The 22,696-nt window shown below is 37.9% G+C and overlaps 1 protein-coding gene and 1 pseudogene across 4 annotated transcripts in view; both read right to left on the reverse strand.

Moving 5' to 3' along the window:
- The window catches only part of MIGA1 (mitoguardin 1), a 78,217-nt gene that overhangs the window by 33,488 nt on the left and 22,033 nt on the right, over positions 1-22,696 (reverse strand). For all 4 annotated transcript variants that reach the window (XM_055585410.1, XM_055585411.1, XM_055585408.1 and 1 more), the window contains 3 exons: positions 20,947-21,073; positions 18,206-18,339; positions 17,338-17,461 (listed from right to left, as the gene is read on the reverse strand). In XM_055585410.1, the coding sequence (XP_055441385.1) occupies positions 17,338-17,461; positions 18,206-18,339; positions 20,947-21,073 (385 nt within the window). The remainder of the gene's footprint in view (positions 1-17,337; positions 17,462-18,205; positions 18,340-20,946; positions 21,074-22,696) is intronic.
- LOC129656655 (uncharacterized) lies at positions 10,285-10,381 on the reverse strand (annotated as a pseudogene).

Below are 22,696 nucleotides of genomic sequence, written 5' to 3' on the forward strand. Positions count from 1 at the left end.
CTTCTTAGATGCCATGATTGGCCAATGAAACAACTGTGATTTCCTAACTGGGAAATACAGCTGCTGATGCAAAACGAGTAACAGAAGAAAATAAAAAGGAATAACAGCATTTTATATCTTTTTTTAGGAGAAGACAGAAGTAACTGGATAACCTAAAGGGCAAAAAGTAATAAAGGGTAAGTCCAATGTTATAGAGACTTTAATGGGGCCACTAGTATCGCTAGTCAATCTGTACACTACACAAAAGGTCCCTGGTCAATGGGACAAAGGCAGGCGAACTCCAGCCCACATCTTGGGCCTATATTATCCTGGAAGATGAACTTTTTCTTATCACAAAGGTGCCCTTCCCAAGGGCCTGTTGTTGTATAGTTGCTTAGTCGTGTCTGACTCTTTTGCAATCCCATGGACTGTAGCCTATCAGGCTCCTCTGTCCATAGGCTTCCCCAGGCAGGAATACTGGAGCAGGTTGCCGTTCCCTTCTCCGGGGATCTTCCCACATTTCCTACATTGGCAGATTCTTTGAGCCATGAGGGAAGCCCACTCCCAAGGGGCTACATAGGCCTTTATCTACATCAAACAAAGGCCTTGGATGGGTTAGTGTAGGTCCTGCACTTCAAAATCCAAGTGGGTAAGATATAACTTGAATACATAAAAAGCAAAGTCAAGAAGCAGGGACTTCCTTTTTATGTGGCACCTCAGCAATTTTCATTATACTGCTTTCATCTCTGAACCTATTTTGACTTGTATATATAACCCCAGTTATACTTCATTTTGTAGTATTATTAAACATTTTGAAATTAGGATTATGAGCCTTAATGCATGACAGGAAGTTATAGGGCAAATTTCTCATGTGTTCTGCAATTTGCAGTATATATATTTAGAAGTCTGAGTATACAAGTTAAGCCTGTAATTCATGTCACCTCCTAAAAATAAACCCTCAGGGAGTTTATCCTCTGACCACAGTGATTCTGCATGGAAGGAAAGGGACAAGGTCTTAAAGGGTCAACTCTGGGCTGTCTGACGTTTGACATAAGACAATAGGTTGAGGTTATTTCCTTTTGTTGCCAGCTCTTTCAATCTCACTAAGTGTTCTACCTGGCTGCTTACCAGAAAGAAGAAAAACATTTCTCTGGTGGTCAGGAGGTCCCACTTTACAGCTTTTCTTGTTCTCTGCCAGAAAATATGTGCAGTCAGTACTGCTGCTGTTGCTAAGTCACTTCAGTCGTGTCCAACTATGTGCGACCACCGCACATAGATGGCAGTCCACCAGGCTCCTCTGTCCCTGGGATTCTCCAGGCAAGAATACTGGAGTGGGTTGCCATTTCCTTCTCCAATGCATGCATGCATGCTAAGTCGCTTCAGTCGTGTGCGGCTCTGTGTGACCCTATGAACAACAGCCCACCAGGCTCCTCTGTCCACGGGATTCTCTAGGCAAGAATACTGGAGTGGGTTGCCATTTCCTTCTTCAACAGTCAGTACTAGGCTGGAAAAATCCATAATTTTCCCTGTCTCAATGAAGTCCTATGCATAAGTAAGCAGAAAGAAAGATGGATAAAATACTTAAACTGTATCAGTAAATGTTCCCACAATCTCCTGCAAACAGGTAAATTTAATTAAATGACTTCTTATCATTCTCAGCGGCTCCCTTTGGCCTAAATGTATAAAGCAAAGACCTGCAAGATTTATCTTCTGCCCACCTTTCTAGATTCCTTTCCCACCACTCTCTTACTTACACTGTGTTCCCAAGATGTATCAAACAACTTACAGTTCCCTACACAGGCCCCACTTTCCACCTTGACCCATGTTGTTCCCTCCACTGGGAACACCCTTTTTTCCTATTCCTGATGGACCTTCTTCAAGCACACTTCTGTGTGACACCTCCAGAGCACCTTCTAAACACGTTATTACAGCACTTTTTTATTAAAATAAAAAAATTTAATGCCTATCTTCAAAGACAGATTCTGGGTTGCCTAAAAGCAAGAGTGAAACCTTCTTCACTCTAGTCCCTCCAGTGTCTTATACCGTGTTTGACATACACCAGGAAATCAAATGTTGACTAAATAAATATTCCAGCCCTAAGACTCTGAGTTCATTCTGTTAAAAAAATAGATTATAAAGAGGCCTAAACACATATCTGAAATATGCAGTGATGCTGTTAAGCTACAAAAATTCCTGGTTTGTTTCTAAGAGCTAAATTTATAATGTATTCATACACATCACTATGGAAGAATTTCAAAGTCCTTTGCTTTAGCCAAAAAAATCAACACTTATCAAACTCACGGCTTCAGAGTTGCCTTCTAACACAGCTATTGCAAACACATACTATTCTTTATAGAATCTGTAAACATACAGCAACATGGAAGCAACTAGAGATTATCATATTAAGTGAAGTAAGTCAGAAAGACAAATACCATATGCTATCACTTATAAGAGAAATCTAAAATATGACACAAATGAGCCTATATATGAAACAGAAATAGAATCATGGACATAGACAATAGACTGGTGGTGCCAAGAGGGAGGGGGTGGGAGAGGGTAGGCGTGGGAGTTTGGGATTAGCAGACACAAACTAGTATACATAGAATGGATAAACAACAAGCTCCTACTTAGAGCACAGGGAACTAAATTCGATATTCTGTGATAAACCATAATGAAAAAGAATGTGTGTGTTATATATATATATGTATATATATGTATAATTGATATAATTTGCTGTATCTTTGCTTATTTGCTTCAATCGTCTCCAACTTTTTGTGACTCCATGGACTAGAGCCACCAGGCTCCTCTGTCCATAGGATTTCCCAGACAAGAATATTAGAGTGGGTTGCCATTTCCTTCTCCAGGGAATCTTCCTGTCCCAGGGATCAAACCCGTTTCTATTACGTCCCCTGCATTGGCAGGCAGGTTCTTTACCTTTAGCACTACCTGGAAAGAATTTGCTGTATAGCAGTTATTAACACAATACTATAAATCAACTATACTTCAATTTAAAAAAGAGAGAAATGTAAGCACACTATAAAGCCCAATTAATTTTAGAAGAGATCTCAAATAGAGATTCCTTAAATTATGTTTGCTGTAAAACATATCAACTAAATAATGTGCCCAAGAAACTGTAAACAAGCTTCATCTGTCATTAATCAGGTTTATTTTTACACTCGTATTAAATTCAGCATTTTGGTCCTGCCCTAATAGTCTAACCAAAGTGAGTAAAAAACAGCCTTACTTCCTGAATGTACTGTTACAGAAACAAACTACCGAACCATGTAACGGTGTACACTCTGCATGATATGAAGATAAGAAAAGTCTCCTAAAATATAAACCATTCCTTGGTGTCAGGTTTTAATCCCATAGTCTACCAATCTCTCATTAGTTGTGATTAACTAAAGTCTAACTTTTTTTCCAAAATAATTCAAATAACATAAATTTCTGTTTAATACAATAGATATATATACTTTTATTATACAATATTTGATATGTACAAAAACTATACATAGCATAGGTGTGTATATTTTGAATTAAAATACTGAAATAAACATTTGTGAATCTACTACTCATTTTCAGCCACTTTTTTTTTTTGGCCACACGGTGCATTTTGCTTCCCAACCAGAGATGGAACATGGGTACAGTGCTGTGCAAGTGCAAAGTCCTAACCACTGGACTGCCAGGCAAGTCCCTACAACCATGTCATAAAACTTACAAAATTACTGGAAGGACTGATGCTGAAGCTGAAACTGCAACACTTTGGCCACCTGATGCAAAGAACTGACTCATTGGAAAAGACCCTGATACTGGGAAAGACTGAAGGCAGAAGGAGAAGGGGACCACAGAGAATAAGATGGTTGGATGGCATCACGGACTCAATGGACATGAATTTGAGTAAACTCCGGGAGTTGGTGATGGACAGGGAGACCTGGCCTGCTGCACTCCATGGGGTCGCAAAGAGTCAGACATGACTGAGAGATTGAACTGAACTGAAAGGAGAAAAGTATAATCATGCAGAAGACAGTACTGTAGATATCTGATACTCATGATATATGAGTCTCCAAATAAATTTCAGAGATATTCAGTAAAAACAGCAGCAGATAACCAACGATAACCACATGTCCCAAACCAGATCTGTTTACTTTTAAGTTCTTATCTTAGGCTCTTAAGCAGGCTGAGGGCACTTCAGTTGGGAAGTATGGGAAAGAATGGAGGTTGGGAAAGATAAAAGAAGGGTCTTCTGCTTTGTAGAGGGAGCTTAAGCTCTGTGTTTTACAAAATAGCTCACTGAGATTTATACTAATTTATATGATATTGCTTTCTAACTGCCAATCAGACCACAAATAACCTGAAAACAGGCACTTTAGTCCTTATTTCATCTGCATGTCATCACACATAAAGCATACAATAAACAATTAAATAAATAGTTGCAAGTTGACTTTTAAGCTGTAATTGACCTTAGCAGTCTTCACAAGTCCCTACGTAAAGGCTCTTGTACCTAACTGGGAGGCTACAGAAATAGAGGCACAGTCTTTGATTCTGTGTAGCAGGCCAGCTAACTCACAGTCCTCCTTTGTAAACAGCTCTTCAGAGGCAAAAAGACTCTAAGAATCTGTCCAGAGCAGTAAGGAAGGGGTGGGGGGCTGGGGGGCGGGAAAAAAGAAAGAAAGGAACACACAAAGGTTGGAAAAAAGCACAAGGGTTGAAAAGAAAGAAAATAAACAGGCTATCGTTTGCAGATATGCGGTCTAGATAAAAATTCCAAAAGAACCTATGACAAATTACTAGTGGTGCAACTAATATGAGTTAACAAGGGTTGCTGATAATCAGATCAGATCAGTCACTCAGTCATTGCGACCCCATGAATCACAGCACGCCAGGCCTCCCTGTCCATCACCAACTCCCAGAGTTCACTCAGACTCACGTCCATCGAGTCAGTGATGCCATCCAGCCATCTCATCCTCTGTCGTCCCCTTCTCCTCCTGCCCCCAATCCCTCCCAGCATCAGAGTCTTTTCCAATGAGTCAGCTCTTCTCATGAGGTGGCCAAAGTACTGGAGTTTCAGCTTTAGCATCATTCCTTCCAAAGAAATCCCAGGGCTGATCTCCTTCAGAATGGACTGGTTGGATCTCCTTGCAGTCCAAGGGAGTCTCAAGAGTCTTCTCCAACACCACAGTTCAAAAGCATCAATTCTTCGGCACTCAGCCTTCTTCACAGTCCAACTCTCACATCCATACATGACCACAGGAAAAACCATAGCCTTTTCACTGCTTTTTTAGAACTGCTTTGGCTATTCTTAAGCCCTTTGCTTTTCCCTGTGAAGTTTAGGACAGCTTGTCAAGCTTCATGAAAACGCCTCTTGAGATTTTGATTATGTTAGGTCAACTTCATAAGGTGACCTAATATTATGAAAAATTTACATCTTCATAATATTAATGTTTCCATCTACAAACATAATATGGCTCTTTATTTACTTAAATCTTTTATGTATTTCATAATTTTTTATGGTTTCTCCATACAGGTCTTATATATCTTTATTCCTAGGTCTCTTATAGTTTTGTTATCATTGTACATGGTACTTTTTCTGAATTTATTTTCTAATTTTTTATTACTGGTATCCAAAATATTGTTGATGCTGATAATACTCAAATGTAAATATCAACAATATTTTGGATACCAGTAATAAAAAATTAGAAAATAAATTCAGAAAAAGTACCATGTACAATGACAACAAAACTATAAGAGACCTAGGAATAAAGATATATAAGACCTGTACGGAGAAACCATAAAAAAATGAAAGGCATACAAGATTTAAGTAAATAAAGAGCCATATTATGTTTGTAGATGGAAACATTAATATTATGAAGATGTAAATTTTTCATACTAGGTCACCTTATGAAGTTGACCTAACATAATCAAAATCTCAAGAGGCGTTTTCATGAAGCTTGACAAGCTGTCCTAAACTTTACAGGGAAAAGCAAAGGGCTTAATAGCCAAAGCAGTTCTAAAAAAGCAGTGAATTGACTCGCCCTACCAGGTATCCAGACTCATTATAAAACTTCATAAAGCTATAGTAATTAAGATACTAGAAACCAATGCAGAAACAGATAAACAGAACAAAACAAGAGAGTCCAGAGAAGACACACATATAAAACAACTTTACATATGAGAGGGTTTATTTCAAATCAGTAAGAACAGAATACATCATTCAATGAATGGTACTGAGGCCACTATTTATCCAAATGTTCAAAACAAAAAATGGAGTAATAATATACATTTAAAAAAATCAGCTTCTAACCAATTCCACAATAGGCAGAAAAAAATGATTCACAGCATGTTTAATTATGCAAAGGAAGAGTATCAGTAAAAAAGAAAAAAGAAAAAGAAATATATGGTAAATTTAATAAAAACCTGGAATTGATTATAAAACTACAATCTTAGAGAAGAATTTCAGTTTTGGAAGATATAGTCTGGCTGGAATATATGGGAAACAGTAAAACAAATAGAATCAGAAAAGTGATCTAAGAACCTGGGAGTGACAAGATGAGAGTTTTGCATCAAGAAGATAACTCCAGAAACAAGGTACAGATTTCCTGGGGGGAGAGATGGGAGGCAGGAACCCTATTGGAGGATTCTTAAATCCAAGCAAAATATAATGAGGGTGCAGAGAAAGGAGAACAAATGACAGCTATATTATGGAGGTAGAATTGACAGAACTTACTGGATATGCAGATGACACCACCCTTATGGCAGAAAGTGAAGAGGAACTAAAAAGCCTCTGGATGAAAGTCAAAGAGGAGAGTGAAAAAGTTGGCTTAAAGCTCTACATTCAGAAAACTAAGATCATGGCATCTGGTCCCATCATTTCATGGGAAATAGATGGGGAAACAGTAGAAACAGTGCCAGACTTTATTTTTTGGGGTTCCAAAATCACGGCAGATGGTGATTGCAGCCATGAAATTAAAAGACACTTACCCTTTGGAAGGAAAGTTATGACCAACCTAGATAGCATATTCAAAAGCAGAGACATTACTTTGCCAACAAAGGTCCGGCTAGTCGAGGCTATGGTTTTTCCTGTGGTCATGTATGGATGTGAGAGTTGGACTGTGAAGAAGGCTGAGTGCCGAAGAATTGATGCTTTTGAACTGTGGTGTTGGAGAAGACTCTTGAGACTCCCTTGGACTGCAAGGAGATCCAACCAGTCCATTCTGAAGGAGATCAGCCCTGGGATTTCTTTGGAAGGAATGATGCTAAAGCTGAAACTCCAGTACTTTGGCCACCTCATGAGAAGAGCTGACTCATTGGAAAAGACTCTGATGCTGGGAGGGATTGGGGGCAGGAGGAGAAGGGGACGACAGAGGATGAGATGGCTGGATGGCATCACTGACTCGATGGACATGAGTCTGAGTGAACTCTGGGAGTTGGTGATGGACAGGGAGGCCTGGTGTGCTGTGATTCATGGGGTCGCAGAGTCGGACACGACTGAGCGACTGAACTAAACTGAACTGAACTAGATAACTGGATGTGCTGGCAAGGAGTATATTCATTATCACTTCTTGCTTTCCTCCTTTACATATGGCAAGATCAAGAATTAAGGAAAATCAGTAATCTTAGCTATATCTAGAATAAATACTTCGACAAAATATTTGTCCTTCAGATGGCAATTTTCTAACACAAAGAAAAAGGTTTATAAGGGGCATCTTTTCTACCTTCCCAAATAAATAACTTTGAACATGGGCTAAATACTTTGTTTCAGGAAATGAAATGTATGTTATTATTATGAGAAAAAGTCAAATTAATTTCCAGAAATTAATAAATCCTTCCTGCAATATAACTGAATAATATCATGTAAAAAAGTTACGGACATGTGATATCACCTACCAGTAACCATTTTTAAAATAAAAGCCTATTCAAGAAAGATTTATGCAGAGAACTAATTACAAAGAAACAAAATTTCCATCAGTAACAGAAGGAACATATATCTTGAAAAGATCCCACATGTAAAGTCCCAAGCATTAGAAATGAGTTTGTTTCTGCTACACCAACATGACTGAACCTCAAAAGTGCAATAATTACAGGAACAACCAGGACACAAAATTCGTATTTTAAGATTAATCTTCTATTAAGATTGATCTTCTAACAAGCTAAGAAAGAGTCAAATGTATAAACTGGACAAGAATACATACAGGGGTGATAAGTCAATGGCATTTAATCTTATTGCTTGTTTCATAGGGCAACTAGGATCAAATACTGGAAATTTTACATGCTTCAAACTAAAAGAACGTCAAAGAAATGAAAAGGACACAATACAGTTCGCCACTTGAGAGAACAGACTGATATGAGTGGGAGATCATTAGGTGGACTCTATGGGGATGAACCACGCATTTTTTAAACAATCTTAGAACAGGCCTCATAAAAACTGTGAGAATATATATGAATTCACAGCAAGTGTTTACCATGTACTAGTGCTAAATACAACATGCATGTTATCTCACTTAATCTTCACAGTTCTGTGAAGCTGATCCTAATGCAGTCCTCCAGCTTACAGATGAAGGAGATGAATCTAAGAAAGGTCAAGGCCTGCTTAGGTTTCACAGCTAGTAAGAGTGGGAGAGCCAGGATTTGAATCCATGTTTGTTTAACTCCAAAGCCCATGTCCTGAACTACTAAGCTATACTGTCTACAACTGAAAACATACTGGAGTTTTTTGGGTGAGCCTTCAAAAATTACAATAACAAAATTATAGTTTAACAATTATAATTTAATGATTATCTGAAAAAGAAAAACTGCAAATAAATGTTAACTACGTGCTGTTAGCTAGAAGAACTCACACTCAAATGGAAACATACACTAATGTTATTTCAAGTCTCTGTGCATAACCTCCTGGCTCTGTCTCACTATGAATTACAGTAGCAGGTGTATATGGAACATGCCAGAAAGAGAGTGAGTGGTGACCTAAATTTAACTCCCAGTGCTATGAACAACGCAGAATGGCATTTATGAGTCATAGGTGTGCCACTCTCAGATAAAATGTGCTGCCCTCTAGTGATTTCAGCACCTTTCATTTAACATTAAACAGTCTCTCCTAAGTGAAGAAGGCAATTTTTTTTTAATTAGAGAACTAAAATCTTCATTTTATTTAATAATCAGAAGAACAGAACAAACAATGACTGCTTAGGCCAGGAGTAAACTTCTGATGTGTAAGAGCAAATACAGAACTATATCCAATAATGATTCACTAATTCATAACAGTTAAGGAAGTATCAGTCCAGAATTGGAGAAGGCAATGGCACCCCACTTCAGTACTCTTGCCTGGAAAATCCCATGGATGGAGGAGCCTGGTAGGCTGCAGTCCATGGGGTCGCAAAGAGTCGGACACGACTGAGCGACTTGACTTTCACTTTTCACTTTCATGCATTGGAGGAGGAAATGGCAACCCACTCCAGTGTTCTTGCCTGGAGAATCCCAGGGACGGGGGAGCCTGGTGGCTGCCGTCTATGGGGTCACACAGAGTCGGACACAACTGAAGTGACTTAGCAGCAGTAGCAGCAGCAGTCCAGAATATGACAAAAGATGAATTAGAGAATAGCAGGTAGTTACATTTTATACAAGGAACTCATGCCTTAAAACATAATTCAAACACTGCCTAATTCAAAGCTACGTTCCTGTAAGAATAAATGTAAATAGATACTAATGTACCTTACAACTACTGTGCTGTTATGCCTTTTCCCAAGCATAGTTTCAAAGCATAAGTGACTATAATAAGGTCTGGCTTTTTTTAATCTGTGAAGGCTTATTTCCTCCAATTTTTTCTACTATAAAATAGCATACTTATCAGGAAAACCACAATATTCTCAATCATCAGAAACAGAATTTGTACAAAGATGGTCACGGCCTCTTCTTGCTTTCCAAATCTGATGAGAATCTATGTCACTTGTGAAACCCAAACTCAGGTTCCTAAGGACAAGGGAGTCTGGGAAATGTAGTTTGTTTTGGGGTGGTTTTTTTTGGGGGGTGCTTTTATAGCTTTTATCGCTTCCTAGGTGGTGCAGTGGTAAAGAATCTGCCTACCAGTGCAGGAGATCCAAGAGACGTGGGTTCAATCCCTGGGTCAGGAAGATCCCCTGGAGTAGGAAATGGCAACCCATTCCATATTCTTGCCTGGAAAATTCCATGGACACAGAAGGCTGGCAGGCTACAGGTCATGAGGCCACAAAGAGTCAGATACAACTGAGCGACTAAACAAATAGTTTTTATTAGTTTATTAGCTACTGTTGTTTTCTTTTCATTAATTTGACTATTAAAAATACAGAACGCTTCACAACTTTGTGTGTCATCCTTGAGCAGGGGCAATGCAAATCTTCTCTGTATTGTTCCAATTTTAGTGAGAAAAGAAAGTGAAAGTGAAGTCACTCAGTCGTGTCTGACTCTTTGCGACCCCATGAACTGTAGCCTACCAGGCTCCTCAGTCCACGGAATTTTCCAGGCAAGAGTACTGGAGTGGGCTGCCAAAGTGAGCAGCACATATACTAAAGAATGTTGTTAAGAATGCTTTAAAAACACAAAGTATTTGTAGTAAAGTTTTTTGTATCACTATCACTTTCTTCCCAAACATCAAAAATAATTTTCTATTTTAACACAGATGATAGCTTAGCTTAGGGGTGCCCTAGACTGCTTGAGATTTTAAAGCCAAGTTCCCAGAGGTTTTTCATTTTTTTTAAATAAAAGGGCTCCTCGTTCAATTCTGCTCTTTTATTTTCTTGGCATTAGTTCCAATACTTCCAGGATGCTCTGTACTAAATTAACAGCAAGATCGTCAGCAGTTATTTGAGCTTCTTTACCACATTTAATGACCACTTGGATGACAATATTACAGAATATAAAAACTTAAGAATAAAAGTAAAAATAACAGCACAATAATCATCAAAACCATTTGTAGAAGTTCCCATGTATGTAAACAACAGTATGGTTCTCTAGATACTGACCTATGATACTCTATTCCTGTTACCAGCTGAAGTGGTACCACCTAGAGTAAACATGGTTTGTAATTCACTAGGTCCATCAGCTTGGAAACTAAGAGATTCATAAATTGCTTGACATTTGTACTACTTAAAATTTGTAGTATAAAGTGCTATTTTGTATTGTTTCAAATTCACAAAAAAAAAATCACTTAAAATTAGATAACAGAATCATACTGTATTTTAAATAGTTTTATTAAAGTGTAATTTACAAACCATAAAACTTTTCCATTTTAAGTGTACAATTCAATGAATTTTAGTAAATATATAGTCTTGTAACTATTTCAAGATTTCAACATAATCCAGTGTTAGAATCGTACTATACATTTTTTTAAACTCTAAAATTTAAATCTTAGATTTATTAGCTTCACTTAACTTGTGTGTGCTCAGTCACTCAGGTGTATATGATGCTTTGTGACCCCACAGACTGCCAAGATCCTCTGTCCGTGGGATTTCCCAGGCAAGAATACTAGAGTGGGTTGCCATTTCCTCCTCCAGAGGATCTTCCAACCTAAGGATGGAACCTGAGTCTCTTGCATTGCAGGCAGATTCTTTTCTGCTGAGCCACCGGGAAAGCCCTTCACTTACCTAAACTAACTCAAAATACTGACAAAAGTTTTTTGGATCTGCTGAAATGGGAAGATACAATTTACTCTCAACAAACACACTGCTATCTAAAAAGAAAAATGCTAAGACAGTTTTAAACATACTAAAAGGATCATGCTGGGGAGGATTTAAAGTGTCCTCTAAACTTGTGCACAATGTTAACATGGAAAACTACTTACTATAAGCAGTACAAGAGAATGTGAAATTAAGTAGAGTCCCTGTGTATATTCTGAATTCTCAAATTAGTGAAGTAAGTTTTGCTGAGGCTCTTGTATCAATAAAATCTGACATATGTGCCTTTGAAAACTAAAATGATTTATTTATTTGCAAGTGGGTATAAAACCAGCCATGAATACTTGATGGCAAATACCTATCTGCAAAAAATCTCAGCATTGACAATATTGCCCAAAACCGTGAATTGTTATCTGCCTCTTTTTCAAAAAAAAATTTATATTTTCTTAAATTACCAGTTAAGTAGATAAATATACATATATTTTGGCATGATATATATTAAAGTATCCTAAGATCTCTTTATGATCAACATGAAAAAAGTATGACAGTAAAACTTCTAAAACTCTTGGAATTTCCTGAGTGATGGGGTGAGAGGGGTGCTATTCATAAGTTCCTTTCAACTATAACCAAAGATTATGCTCATGAGGTGACTCCTAGAGGATGGGGGATGTTTACCAAGGGAATAAACCCTGTGATTAGAAATCTAGAACTTCTGGGGTTTCCCTGGTAGCTCAGTGGTAAAGAACAGGCCTGCCAATGCAGGAGACATGGTTCGACCCCTGATCTGGGAAGATCTCATATGCTGCGGGGCAACTAAGCCTGTGCGTCACAACTAGTAACCCTGTGCTCTCGAGCCTGGGAGCTGCAACTTCTGAAGCCTGCGTATGTTAGAACCCACACTCCATAAGAGAAGCCACCCCAATGAGAAGCCTACACATCACAGCTAGAGAGTAGCCCCCATTCACCACAACTAGAGAGAAGCCCGTGTAGCAATGAAGACCCAGCACAGCCAATAATAATAAATTAAAAAGAAAAAAAATTGGAACTTTCAACTCCAACCCTGACCCTTAAAGGGAGAAAGGCTTAGAATTAAATTAATCACCAATAGCTGATGACTTAATTAGCTGTGCCTACATAATGGAACCTCCATAAGAACACGATAAAGTTTAGAGAGCTCCAGGTTGGTGAACATATCCAGGTGCAAGGAGAGTGCTGTATCTGGAGAGGGTATGAAAGTTCTACATCCATTTCCCATACCTTGCCCTATGCATCTCTTCCACTTGACTGTTGCTTAATTATATCTTTCATAATAAATGAGTACTAGAAAATAGAGTGCTTCTCAAAATTCTGTGCACCATCCTATCAATAGTAAACTATCAAGCGTAAGGAGGGATTGGTGGGAACCTGTGATTTATAGAAAAAACACTGGTCAGAAGCACAAGAGGTTTGGCGTTGCAACTGGCATATGAGTGGGGCGCACTCTTGTGAGATAAGCCCTTAACCTGTGGAGTCTGCACTAACACTGGGTATTTAAGTGTTTGACTGAAGGGAATTGCAGAACACCGCAACTGGTGTCCACAGAGAACTGGAGAATTTCTTGGCATGGAAATTCCACTTATTTTGTGTCAAAAGTTGTAAATAAAGGGAAACAAGGCTTCCTTTAAACATGTTTTGTTAATGGTTTCATTGAGAGCCTTGATGACCAAGAAGACCAAACTGAACAAACGATAAAGTAATAGAAAGCTGAGAGGGATGTCAAATCTAAATCTATCTTAATTCAGGATGATGACTTGAGAAAGGACAATTTAGTACTGAATAGGAAACATAAACATAACATTCAAAAGCTTGGGTCCGAAGAAACAACTACACAGAAACAAATGAGGGAAGAAGTGACTTAAAAATAACATAGCTAACAATAACAACAAAGAACTTAAGTTTCAGCTTACCATTAGCTCAACATTAGCAATGTTAGTTAATGTAGGGACTTCCCTGGTAGTCCAGGAGTTAAGAATTCGCCTGCCAGTACAGGGAAACATGGGTTCCATCCCTGTCCGGGAAGATTCCACAGCCACAGGGCAACTAACCCCTGTGAGCCGTAACTATGGGTCCCGCGCCCTAGAGCCCATGTTCCACAAGGGAAGCCACCACAATGAGAAGACTGTGCACCACAACGAGAAAGCAGTCCCCATTCATGGCAACTAGAGAAGCCCACGTGCAGCACCAAAGACCCAGAGCAGCCAAAAACAAATAAATAAACTTAAGAGCAAAACAAAAAAAACCCCAAAACTAATACAGTCCTTAGGCTCCGTAATTATAATGTTCAGAATTTCTTGTTCAGTATGACAGAGCATAAGGATCTACTTCTCCTTTCTAAAGGCCCATTAAAAAGGGTAGGATCCATGGCAGTCCAGTGGTTGGAACTCCCCACCTGAACTGCCAAGGGTATGGATTCAATCAAGCCACATGGTGTAACCAAAAAAAAAAAAAAAAGACAGGAAGAAAATAACAGCATCACTGGAAAACATGGAAAAGGTATCACCAGACCAGAAATTTTAGAATACCTTGAAATTAGCCAATAGAGACTCAATCAGGTCCTAAAAAACCATAGCCCAATTATCCTAGAGGCAAAAATCATCTTCCTCGATGTGTTAGGGAAGTTCCAAACTCCAAGCCAATAAATATTGCTACCCTGTTCCCTGGACTTTATATTTGTTATATAATTTAATTCTCATAATTATTTTGTTAAGTAAGATATACCCATTTTTCAGATGAAGAAGCTGAGGCTTAGACAAGTTATATACTCACATAAATAATAAATAGTGAATCTAGAATTTGGACTCCGTCAGTCTGAATTTACAATCTGTATTGTTAGTCATTATACAGATGAGGGCCAAAAGGTAATCCATTAGAGTAACTTATTAAAGTAATAACATTAAATTCAGTTGGCACAGTTGGGCCCTCTCCCCCTATTCCTTCAAGTTAAATAGAGTAGTTCACTCCATTAGTTCCTGGATTAAACCTTGACAACTTCTTTCTATAAAATGAGTGAAATCTCTCTAGACTGCCTTGAGAGCCTAAGAGAGGAGGAAAGACACATGAGTTAACTGCAGATTCCCAGGTAGATACGGAGGAAGAAATCAATTTCTAGGAAAGGAAGATCCACACAAAATAAATGATAGCACTACCAGAAATAAGATTCCTTACTTCAGCAGCTGTGGAGATTCCGGACTACAAGCTTCAAAACAACATTTCTCACGGAGAACTATGCCACAAAGAGTTCATAGTCAGTCTTCCAATCCAGAGAACAGACCTGCCTTCTAGGTGCTGCGACAATACAGCACGGTGGCTACTGGACTCTCGAGTCAGCTGTCTGGGTCCAAGTCTAAGCTCTGTCACTTTGTCGCTGTGTAACTCTGGGGAAGTGACTTAATACCTGTGTACCTCTCTCCCCATCTGAAAAATGAGGATGATAACTATAATTACCTCATAAAAGCTGTTGTGAGGACTAAGTGAGATGGTTTTTACTCAGAATTGTGCCTGACCCAGAAAAGGAACCATGGGCCGTAGCAGAGAGCCTAGAACATGACATGCAAACAATGGTAATTGTTAGATATTAAGTTCAGGGGAAAGGAGATGAATTATATGATGCTGCTAAAAAAAAAAAAATCTTCCAACCTTGAAAATCTATCAAATTCTTAACAAGAAAAAAAAATTAATTTTTATCAAATAAGACAAAGCAAATTCCAAAACGATAAAGTACTCCCTGAAGTCAGATCAATACTTGGTTAAAGTTCACCCCTGAGCTTTGTCAAATGTCAAATGTCTGAAGGCATTTGTCAACCTCTCTTCATTTATGACTATTAATAAATTGCCTCTCATTAATATATATCAAAGGCGAAAAATGAATTTGGATTTAGGGGATGAGGATAGTTAAATGACTTCTGAGCAATCCTGATTAATAGCAAATAACAGATACAACAGAAGTACTCCCTTACTGGAGTTCTGGCCATAGATTTAGCTCTTTCAGTCCAGAAGTTCCAAAATGGAAACTTGCAATAACAAAATATTCAAATAATTCCCAAGAAGGAATAAAATATAACAGCATCATGTCAACTGGAGTCTCCAGGGCAATAACAGGCCAAGGCACTGTTAGGCTGCAGAGAAAAGGAAAAGCCAGCCAGCCAAATAGTCATTGACAGCTCAAGTTAAGACATGGGTGGGGTCAGGAACTTATTACAAACTTAAGCTAACTGAATGGATGGGTGGATTATGGGTCCCACTCTAGAAATCCTACCCATTTAGAGTTCCAAATTAACAGCAATTCCTCAGAAACAACTTGAAGCCCCGGAAATCAAACCATGTCCCTAGAGGTCTTCTTGGCCAGATGCAATGTAAACCCGACACAGACCATCTGAGCAGTACCCCAAAAACCTTTTATGACTGATAACCTGAAGAAATGAGAGATGGATTCCACCAACTGCTATGATCAGTAGAAAAAAGAAACTCTGGGCATGCCAAACAGAACAAAATCTGAGACGCATATTAAGAGACTAATAAGTAGACAACAACACATCTACCTGATCCTTATCATGAAGTCAGACAGAAACTGCAGGCAGAAGATTAAAATAGTGAGGGCAAATACAACTTTCCTAAAATAAAACATGAATAGTCTCAGGCCCCCTTCCTCATATTTATAAATTTTTCCTACTTCTTCTTCTCTGTGGCTTTCTTTGCTGCTTATCCACTTTGCTATCTTTTCTAGTTGTTCCATTCCCACTTTTACATCTGACTTCTTTTAAAAATCCTTCTCTTTGTTCTTTTTCCAACTTATTGTCACAAATACCATTCTAATAAGTTACAAAAGAAATTGTATAAATATATACCTATATATATATAAAGAAAGCTTTGATAAATTCTATTTGTTGACATGAATATTATCTTTTTTTTTTCTGGCCAATAATCTCTATATGTCAAAAATCTTATACCTATACCAAAAGCAGAGAAACTATTAAAAAACACTCAAGTGTAATGAAAAATTTTTTAAGACAGTAAGTCAAGGAAGCAATTTTTTTTTTCTCATTCTGTCTCTCTCTTTTTTTTTTTCAGCTGCTCTGGGCAGCCTTCAGTTCCTTGACGGGGATTGAACCTGGGCCATCACAGTGAAAGCCCAGAATCCTAACGACTACTCCCAGAAGCAGTTTTAATCATTCCTCCTTAGAAGACTTCACTTAAGAAGTCTATTCAAAGTTCTTTTCTCTTTAAAGTAGGAAACAAATGTAATGGTATATGATAATGTATGTATTGACTACTTACATCAAAATGTAGCCTGCAACTGAAACAGGGACAAGAAATAGAATTACTTAAAATACTTTAAATGTAAGTCATGAGCTACATGACCATTTCTGAGGTAGTGTGTCTCCCTCTCATATTATTATTTTTTTCCACCCTCCAACCTTTAACTGGGATTCTTTCACTTGGAATGTAATTTTAAAATAATGTTACAATCCTATCTGTGGTAAGTGCTTGAATTTGTATCAGTAAGCTCACTTGCAAAGTTAAACTGAAAGGAGAAAAACCAATAAATATGATAGAACTGTTTATCTCTTGGCTGTTTTCTAAAAAGTAGTAACCATATTAATACACTTTAGCGAATGATTTCAAGAATATAAAAGAATAAAATGACACATTCCATAAAAACCACATAAAATAACCACCTTACCAGTATCATTAACAAGGGAATTAGGATCAGATGCCCCCAAGGTAGCTTCAAACTCCTCTTGGAGACGATATGCTCTTTGCAACAGAGATTCAAGTTTATGGATAAATTCAGTACTAATAATATCCTACAAGGAGAGAACACATACACACAGCAAGCATTAGATGTTAATGTTAAAATTCTACACATTTTCCACTTTTAAATGAAAGAAAAGTGAGGAATGTTATTTAAAAAACTACTGGTTGGGTGGTGAGAATACTGCGATAGAAGTCAGGGGGCCTGGGTTCTGGCTGTGCCTCGCATGGAGTCACCTCCATTTCCTACTCTGTATAATTGAGTTGGACTAGATCAGGGGTTCTCAATGTAAGGTCCCTAATCAGGAGCATCAGTATTACCTGGGAACTTGTTAGAAGTACAAAGTAGCAGTGAATTAGAAACTCTGGAGGTGGGGCCCCCAAGTCTGTTTTTTAATAAGCCTTTCAGAGGCTCGTGATGCATGCTCAACTTTGAAAATCATTAGCCTAGACAATAATCAATAAATAATAGTCTAGCTCTACATGACTATATGAATATAATGGCACTTAATTCAATCCAAAGCACAAAGCAGAGGTTAAAAAATTCCTTCAGAAATCATATCTGCTTAATTCTATATATTCTTGGAAAATCATGAAATGATGAATTGCAAATTTGAGATTTAACAGCTAACTGAACAGGAAGAGCCCAGTGAGAAATATCCCTACACAAATCCCAAAAGAGAAAAACATAAAAAGTTCTGTTAAATGCCACAGAAATCAAGGACACTGAATCAACATTAAAAATAGTTAAATTTTTCCAATATTATGAAGACCACTTCCAAATAAGTCACCCTTACATCTACACTTTCTTCTGCAATAGCATCTCCTGCACCCAATTTAATGGAACCACAGGCTTCATCTTCAGCCTGTCTATTTCGAAAGGTTAGAGCTTGTTCCCATCGACGCAATGCCTCTTCAAACAATTCCATACCTAAAAATTAAGAACAGAACAATTTTATTTATTTTTTTTGGCATGGCGGCTTATGGGATCTTAATTCCCCGACCAGGGATCAAACTCACACCCCCTGCAGTGGAGTGTCGAGTCTTAACCACCAGAAGTCCTTCTTAGTAGAATCTTAATATCCTAATATATTCTAGGTCTACAGTTCCAGTCAACCAACAATCAGGGAGAAATGACTGATGTGTTTTTCCTTTCTAAAAACTAGTAAGTCAAATGCATACAGTAATTAGAATTTTTCCAAAACAATATCATAAATTCATCAAAAGTCCCAACAATAATAGCTAATTTTTATAGTCACAGAACTATCTTTCAAAATATCCCTCTAAGTTAAAAACTGATAGGCAAATAGAAAAACAGGTTGAGAACAAACTATAAGGTTTATAAGAGGCTTTCAGAAGAAGAAAGCAAAGCTAAGAAGAAAAATAATAGCACAGAAGTCTAGAATAATGTCTTTTCTATCTTTTTTCCACCAAAAGGTGTCTTAATCCACTATGACACCAACTTGCTGACTTGGATGGATAAAGTGCTGGACCAGATTTAAAAATAAACAAGAAGAACCCATAAAAGGTTACAGTTGGAGTAGGAATTTCATATCTCTGCTTACAGAAAGCTTTTGTGGAAAAAATAAGTGATTATGTGCCTCTTTTTCTTCAAATTAAAAAAAAAAAAAGCTTACCAAAATAATTATGTACCTCAAACAAAACCAAAATATTTCAAAAGCTCAATTTCTCTAGACATATAAAAGTAAAAGATCTTTAAAAGCTGCTTAAGAATCTGGCCAAGTCATTCTCAAGATGTTTTTAAGATATGGTAGTTAAGAGAATGTGTGTTAATCACTCAGTCGTGTCTGACTCTTTCGACCCCATGGACTGCAGCTCGCCAGGTTCCTCTGTCCATAAGGATTATCCAGGCAAAAATACTGGAGTGGGTTGCCATTCCCTTCTCCAGAAGTTAACAGAACACCTGTCCTCAAAAATCATTTCTTCTGTTATCTATAGAATCTACTACTCAAAACAAATAAAATGTTCTGTGAATGAAATGTAGGTTTTTCCTTTATTTCATTTTCTGTAGCAAAGAATCATTGCCTGGATCTTCCTTCTAAAAAAATTTATACACTTAAAAGACTTAACTTTTCTAAACTATGTAATTCTCATTCCTTCATCCTTTTCTCACTCCATCCCCTCTCTGGCCCTCCAATTATTTTGGCCAAATAGAAGGAAGAATTATTTAACGCCAGAGATGCCCAAAGAGAAAAGGTGCCTCTCAGGAAGTTCTGTGTCTCACCTCACTGCAGAACATGGCCCAACTGTCACATATCAGCAATTCTGTAATAGAACTGAAACAGTATTTCCTACCAATCCTAATTCTATGACACTGAGACTCCCTACAGCTTCTCTAGCTTGCTCTATTTCTCTTCAACTCTCTCAATATTCTTGTGAAGTGGCCAAAGTAGGTTTACTAGGCATAGTTAAATCTAGAAGCACAGTGAGCTTAATTCTTGGAAACTTCGGAAAAGGTAGCAGAAGAACTACTCTTACATCCTTCGCCAAGGGCAGGAGTACCCAGTGTACAACAGCAGCATCTTTAATGATTGATTCCAGAGTGTGAGGAAAGCACACAGTCCTTCTGCCAACTCATCACCCCCTTACTGCTCACTGGCTAGGACTACAAGACTTTTTTGGTTTTCTTTTTTAGTTAGCATGCATTTCCCTTAAAAGAAATATAGCCTGAAATAGAGTACAGAGGAACACAGGCAAGGATTTGAAAAAGCATTTGAGTCTGATTCAGTATTAAGGACTCTGGTTCTCTTCCTGGGTTCCAGTGAAACTTTCTAGACATTCTTATGTTCTAGCTGTAAACAGAGGCCCCCTTCTATGTAAAATCCTTCCTAGATATAGGAAGAATACAAATGATAGCTAGATAAAAGGCTACTTTCAGTGCATTTTGATTGATTCGTTAGATAGAAGTCAATAGATGAGGTTAGGTGAGTGTAACAGACTGAATAATGACCACCCAAAGATGGTTCCTAGTACATGGAACTTGTAAATGTTACCATATAAGATAGTCTTTGTGGGTGTGATTAAGAATCTTAACATGGGGAGATTACCCTATATTATCTGATGGGCTCTAGATCCAATCACAACCATCCTCATAACAGAGAGGCAGAGGGAGATCTGAAACACACAATGAAGAGGAAGGCAAGGGTTGGAGTCATGTGGCCACAAGCCTAAAGTGGCATCAGAAGCTGCAAGAGGCACCGATTGAATTCTCCTCCAAGACTCCAGAGGGAACATGGCCCAAACGACACCTTGATTTCAGTCCGTGATAATGATTTCAGACTTCAGGCCTCCAGAACTCCAAAAGAGTATATTTCTATCGTTTTAAGCCACTAAGTTTGTGGTAGTTTCTATAGCAGCCTCAGAAAACTAATACAACATGTTATGTTATGTAGACTGGAGTCAACAGATATGAGAACATTTTAGAATTACAGTTGCTTCCCTTAGAACAATCCATCATTCTTCATTTTCACATTACATATGAGTACAGTATCTTAAACCATTATTATGTTATTCCTACCCATCAAATATAAGTTCTCAGGAGTCGTCACAGGAATATTAACAAGTTTAATATCATCTTCATCTGCTTTGTCCCAGGAATTAGAATTGCCACAAGCACAGCTATGACAAGAATTGACACTCTGGACCTAAAATTGGATGGACAGAAGTTACTTCAAAATCTCTTTTATAACAGTATTTTGTGTTCTTTTATATTTATAAATTATTTACATAAATCCTAATCCTGGTAAAACAACCCATGGGATTTCTACCTGAAGAAATAAATCTGATTATATGCAATCAAACTTAGAATTCAGAAGACCCTAAGTACTCTGAACGCTTATTTGCTCAAAATTATACATGTTGAACAATATTTTTAACATAAACCGGTTGTTGTTGTTTAGTTGCTAAGTCACATCCAACTCTTTTCTGACTCCAAAGACTGTAGCCCGCCAGGCTCCTCTGTCCATGGGATTTTTCAGGCAAGGATACTGGAGGGTTGCCATTTCCCTCTCCAGGGGATCTTCCCAACTCAGGGATCAAACCGACATCTCTGCATCTCCTGCACTGTAGGCAGAGTCTTTACCACTGAGCCACCAGGGAATTTATTTCCATCAAAAATCAAGCACCTATTTTTATAGTTTACTGTCATTAAGTATTTACTTATAAATTTTACCCACACCTACTTTGATTTGAGGTAACTAGCTTACTTTCCTTTCAGAACTTATTACAATGTTGATTTTCTGCTGTAATAATGAAAATCGAAAAGCCTCTATCATCTTTACTTCTCTAGCAAGGTCTGCTGAGCCAATCATTTGTCACTTCTTTGCAAAGACTCCCAAATCCTGAACTTCAGTTCTGCCCTCTTTTGAGAAATCTAAGCTCACATTTCCACCTGCCTATTTGGTGACTCCACATGGCTCTTCTGCTGGCATCTCAAACTGATAATATGAAAAAAGAGCTTTCCATCTTCCCAAAACAAAAACTCCTCCCAAGTTCAGTAAAATTACTTTTATCTCCATAACTTCTCAAACTAGATAACAAGAAGTCATCTTTAACTTCTCTTCCCACACCTCTCATATCTAGTTATCAAGTCTTGTGGACCCTGTCCCCTCCTTTTCTACTCCTGTTGTCATGACTCTCACTCAGGCACTCATTAAGAGGCAGAAATCTAGGTTCACAGTCCTAACAGCGGAGTAAGTAAGTAGGTCAGCAAAGGCATGGATGGCAAAGTGATTCTAAAGACTAATTATCTATACTGTTATCATAAAACTCCTTTTCTCTAGTCAAGAACAGCTTCAATTTTCAGTTCAGAAAATTTAAGAGAGGTACCTCTCTGACACAGAGGAGGTCCAGATTATAGAAAGGGCATATACTTCATTATCCTACTCAGTTTCCCAGAGGAATTGAAAGGGCATGTCTTTGATCTAAATGTTCCTCCCACGGACAGAGGAACCTGGTGGGCTACAGTCCAAGGGGCCGCAAAGAGTCAGACATCACTGAGTGACTAAGTACAACACAGCACAGCACAACAGAAGAGCCTTTAAAATGTGACATATTTTTAGGCATTTAAGAAAGGAGCAGGTATATGTTCCAATAAAATACAGAAGCAAGGTATGAACAGATTACAGTATTCTATTAAACTATTTTTTAAATGAATATACATGATGTTAGAGGCATATTCTCCCTGGAACACACATAAGAAACTGTCAGTGTTCATCTCTAAGGAGGGGAATTGAGAAGATTAGGAGCACATTTTTCATGTACATTAT

The sequence above is a fragment of the Bubalus kerabau genome, chromosome 6 (genome assembly GCF_029407905.1).
Source record: "Bubalus kerabau isolate K-KA32 ecotype Philippines breed swamp buffalo chromosome 6, PCC_UOA_SB_1v2, whole genome shotgun sequence".
NCBI lineage: Eukaryota > Metazoa > Chordata > Mammalia > Artiodactyla > Bovidae > Bubalus > Bubalus kerabau.